Source organism: Symsagittifera roscoffensis, chromosome 3 (genome assembly GCF_963678635.1).
Source record: "Symsagittifera roscoffensis chromosome 3, txSymRosc1.1, whole genome shotgun sequence".
In the NCBI taxonomy this organism is placed as follows: Eukaryota; Metazoa; Xenacoelomorpha; order Acoela; family Convolutidae; genus Symsagittifera; species Symsagittifera roscoffensis.
In genome coordinates this window covers 35,468,483-35,472,997 of record NC_087064.1, presented here as the reverse complement: position 1 = coordinate 35,472,997, position 4,515 = coordinate 35,468,483, and the positions used below count along the sequence as shown (strand labels likewise).

At 37.3% G+C, this 4,515-nt stretch overlaps 1 protein-coding gene across 1 annotated transcript; it reads left to right on the top strand.

The window, feature by feature from the left end:
- The first annotated feature begins 522 nt into the window (after positions 1 to 522).
- On the top strand, positions 523 to 4,180 carry LOC134842015 (chromosome partition protein Smc-like). The gene is made up of 4 exons (XM_063858153.1): positions 523 to 1,421; positions 1,972 to 2,204; positions 2,756 to 2,881; positions 3,674 to 4,180. Exons 1-4 carry the CDS (start codon positions 1,272 to 1,274, stop codon positions 3,906 to 3,908), a joined length of 744 nt encoding a protein of 247 aa, XP_063714223.1. The 5' UTR covers positions 523 to 1,271; the 3' UTR covers positions 3,909 to 4,180.
- Positions 4,181 to 4,515: the final 335 nt, after the last annotated feature.

The window sequence follows — 4,515 nt, the reverse complement described above, 5'->3', positions numbered from 1 at the left end:
AACTAAATTTTGAAAAGAATTGAAATGTGTATGTAACGAGAAACAGAAATGACCCGGAGCGAACACAGCTTGCGGCTTAAATAGTGAACATGAGCTTGAACCAAGTTCTGATTGACATGTTAACAGTGACCAGGTCCAGTCAGGCCTGCATTTTTTCGTTTATTTTGAGCAAACTTAGAATGATGATTTTTTTGGAAAGCTGAAAATGCGGCTCCGTGACACACCACCGTTATTTTAAGTTCATTGAGTTTCTGATATCTCTGATTTCTAGCATATTGAATTCCGCAAAGCCTTTTCTTCCAGGAAGTATTGATCGCTTGACTGAACAAAGTTATGATATTACTCTAGCTATATTGGTAGGGTTTTCGTTTTCAGAGATACCTTATAATTGATTTCTAATTACTGTGTCGGTCATTTCTGAGCGTTATCAAAGACCGTAACTTCTTGTTTTGTACGTTCATTTTTCACACATTGAAGCATAGCGTGACTAATCAACAGTGACCATATATCCGACCGAACGAAGTTAATTCTGCAGCACCGTTGTTGTACAGAACTAACTACAATTTTGCTTTGCACAAATATACCACCAAATTTTTAAAGCTATTTTTTAACATAATTATATTCGTTCACGCGTACCACAAGCGACCATTTACACCTCTGTTTTAGCGATACAAAGTTCTGGGCACTAAAAATAGCTACCACAAAATTAGGTTTATTCGTGTATATTCGTTGTATAGTTCTGATCTTGGTACCTCCTCAAAGGATCTTTAAGAACCAAAGAAAGGTTTTCAGTTTGCTAGAAGCAAATAAATCATTGTGCGTTTCTGACATCGCAAGCAAAAACCTCACTTTGGAAATCGTGCGCCTCGTAATTTCACCCAGAGCCAAAAATACATTCTTGTGGCGATTTGTCCTACATTTGATTTCAATGGTGTGGAATTTCTGACTCGAACCAAAACTAGTTTATTTGGCCGTTTGCGATAAGCAAAGTTTCTCTTACCAAACTTGCATTTTAATTGTACATCAACTAAACTTATTCGTAAACTTTCTTACGGCTAAACTATATAGAGACTAATATCTGAAACTACATATCGATTTATCACATTCGGCGGGCTTATATATCTCAACAAAATTCCTATAGCAGAGCTCATTATAACATCATACCATCCATTATTGTTTGACAGATTGTTTTCTTTTTCGTTCAGTTGTTCTTTTTCGTATTACTGTTAGTTTTTTCATCTGAGTTTGTATCTGAACATTATATCTGAAGTATGGACAAGGAGACCATAAGGAGTGTGATCCATAGACTGGAGGAGGAGGCAGATGCTGCGAAGAAACAAGCCCGGACAGCGGAGGCCAAGAGAGACAGGGAGAGCGAGAGACTCAAATCAGCCGAGGAGCAGGTGCTCAAGTTCAGAAAGGCAAGTCATTTACATGCGTCTGCACAATTTTGATGTACTTTATGTATATTAATCAACGATAAGCTGTGCTGATATATTTGCTGTCGATAGGTTCCTAAGTTTTCGAGCATTTGGCTTGACGCTGGATGGCAGTAATCATTGCAAGGTTACCATCCACCAAAAAACGGACCACAAGCTTTTCACGCTTTCGTTAACTTTTCAAAAAAGCTAGAACTAATCCAGTGCTTCAAATTTTTAATCAACATTTTTGTGAAGCAAAACAACCAAAAGGTCATGAAAATGTCATAAATAAACGGAAAGAAAACCACAGCAGTTTGGAGACTTTATGATAATATGGAACGTATGGGTATCCTTTTATGGGTCTTCTGAAGCCGATGGCATAAATAGTGAAAGTGTTTCTTATATTCTAGAGAATCTTCAGTCACTTTTGCACAATTAAGTCGTTTAGGCGCTCAACAGGCCATCAATCAAAAAGACTACAGAAAAAGGTGACAAGATTACTGCACATTTTAACATTTTTTTCTAACTCTTTGACCTTGTGTTTCTGTAGCCGATGGAGAAGAAGTTGAAGGAACTGCAGGAGGCGGAGCAGGAGAAGTCTCTCTTAGTATCCAAGGTGGACACTCTGGCCAATGCAGTGGAGAGACTGCAGGTGGAGTTCGAGAGTGGATGCAAGAGACTGAATGAGATAGATGACCATCTGGTGTCCCTCCAGGAGAGGGAGGAGAAGCTAAAGGAGACTCAGAAGAAGAACGACGAGAACTTGGCTGAAAAGGAGAGAAAGTAGGTTTTTGATAACTTGCACTATTCTTTAATTATCTGAACTTATTAATGAAAATATGGGTTCAAAAATTATAAATTATAGTTTCGAAGTCTAAGTGTCTTTACTAAATCACAGCGGAAAACGATCATTTACAAAAAAAGAAAAGTTGCAACCTTTTTCAAAATAATTGTTATTTGTATGTGGAATAGTCTTTCAAGAGAAACTGAGCTTTTGTTTTAAAATAGACCCAGAGATCATGACTGGCCAATATAGCAGAATCCATTTTCTTTTTTCGCAAACTTGGCGAATCCGTCGAAAGAGTTTGGAAACCGTTTGTCTAAGATTTACCTGCATTCAAGCTTTCCTTAAAATAGCAAGTTTATCGCCTATTAAAATAATGAATCAAGAACGCAAATTCTGTTCTCAAGTTCACAAGTTTACGCTTTAGATCCCTGTGTTGCTTATGAATCCTGAGTTTTTCCGGAGCCTCAGATATTTTTGTTTTTTGAAGTTATTTTTTCCCTGGAGGAGTGTAGCATTTTTGCCTTCATGTATATTGAGCGCATTTTAGTCTGCGAAAACTGGAAGCTGACTTGGCTGCCATCAATCTGATTGCTTCTCGCAATGAGTCCAAACTGATTGAGAAACAGAAGGACATCGAGAGCCTCGAGAAAGTCCTCAAGGTCAACAGACTCCGGTTAGTAGCTTTACAGTGCCATCAATATGTAAGGTATCAGACAGTAGATTTCGCTACAAAAAGGAGGGGGATTAATAAGTAGATCAATCAACAAGTCGTATTTTTGACCAATCAGAATGCAGCAAAAGTAGACTTATCAATACAAAACTAATTGATTGCTAATTTACTGAATTTATTCATAAAGGTGCAGATTCTTAAGTAAACACAACAACAGAAGGGGAAGGGGAGGAGAGATTGTTAAACTGGTCCAAAAAAGATAAAAGAAAAGAAGGCCTGTTGTAAAATCCGCATATTTTTTCTGTGCTACAATCCACTGCTACAAATACTGATACCAGATCGACCTTTCTCTTGCTTAGTAATGACTCATGGACAGAAACAGATCAAGGGATTTTGCTATGGAATAAAGGCTGAAAGACAGTAGAAAAAACCGAATATTTTTCAAGTCGACCAATCAAATAAATTTCATTCAACACAGTTTTCGAAATTCCAAAAAGCGTTCAAAAATTTTTGAGCCAATTTAGAAAAAATGTAAATTAAACCATTTTTTTTTTGAGTTTTTAAGAAGGTTACGATCAGAAATTGCTTTTTCCAGTGAACACAACACTATGACAAAAAAACTTTAAAAAAATGCAGCAACAGTTTCGTTTTAGGGTTTCATTTTAGCTTTTGGTAAAGATCCGTAGAGGAATTGCTAATATCTTAAGTATAATCTTCTGGAGTAAAAATAATAATGACTCTAAACATATTGAAAGAGGGATTGAGTTATAGACTTAACCACTTGCGTGTTTGCAGAAGTAGAGCAATGGCGGATGAGAACGAAGAGAAAACAGACCAGCTGAAGTCCCTGGAGAAAGAGGTAGCCGAAGAGACGGAAGAGGTGAAACATTTAGAAGAAGACATCAGAAGTCTGAAGGCAGAGGTAGTGGATGCCCAGGACGAACAGGCCATGATAGAGGAGAACCACTCCACACTCATTAGAGCCAAAGATGAGCTAAGATCCGACACTTTCTTCAACAAGTACTACTAGGCCAGCAAAATGAGATAAAGACACTTCATATGTAAATAACGCAGGGTCTCCGTACGGTTATACTACCCAAAGTAAAAAGTTTCACCAATAAATGTAAATGTAATTGAACTCTTCAAAGTACCTAAGCGACTAATTTAACGAACCAGTTATGAGCAAGCAGACGCAAAGTCATGTTTAGGGCAGTATAACCGAGGCGACCTATAGTAAGATAGCTCTTTTTCAACGCTGATAGTTCATTTTTTTCAATTTGAAAAAAAATGTATATTTCAAAAGCTACATTTGTATTAGAGATCTGGTTTAAAAAGAGCTAACATTAATGAACAAGTCCCAACGCAAGAGTCATCAAAATGAAAACTGATACATTTCCACTTTTCAAACAACCCACAACCACAAAAAAATTATATCACTTGCTCACATGTTTCGTATAGCCGGCTGCCCAGGTATCCCATGTCGACCGAAATGAGCATTTTTCCATAAATGGCGCGGCGTATGATTACACAAATTTTATTCACACAGGAACTGAAATTAGATAACTATGGTATTTTTTGTAACGGCTGGTGATGGAAGCTTTTTTACAAACACCTTAATTGAGGGCTTATCTGGAGTC

Excerpts from the sequence above, each read along its gene's own strand:
- LOC134842015 (XM_063858153.1), top strand. The coding sequence starts at position 1,272 with ATGGACAAGGAGACCATAAGGAGTGTGATCCATAGACTGGAGGAGGAG. Across the intron at positions 1,422-1,971 it reads AGGTGCTCAAGTTCAGAAAG|CCGATGGAGAAGAAGTTGAA; the intron begins GCAAGTCATTTA and ends GTGTTTCTGTAG. Across the intron at positions 2,205-2,755 it reads TTGGCTGAAAAGGAGAGAAA|TCTGCGAAAACTGGAAGCTG; the intron begins GTAGGTTTTTGA and ends AGCGCATTTTAG.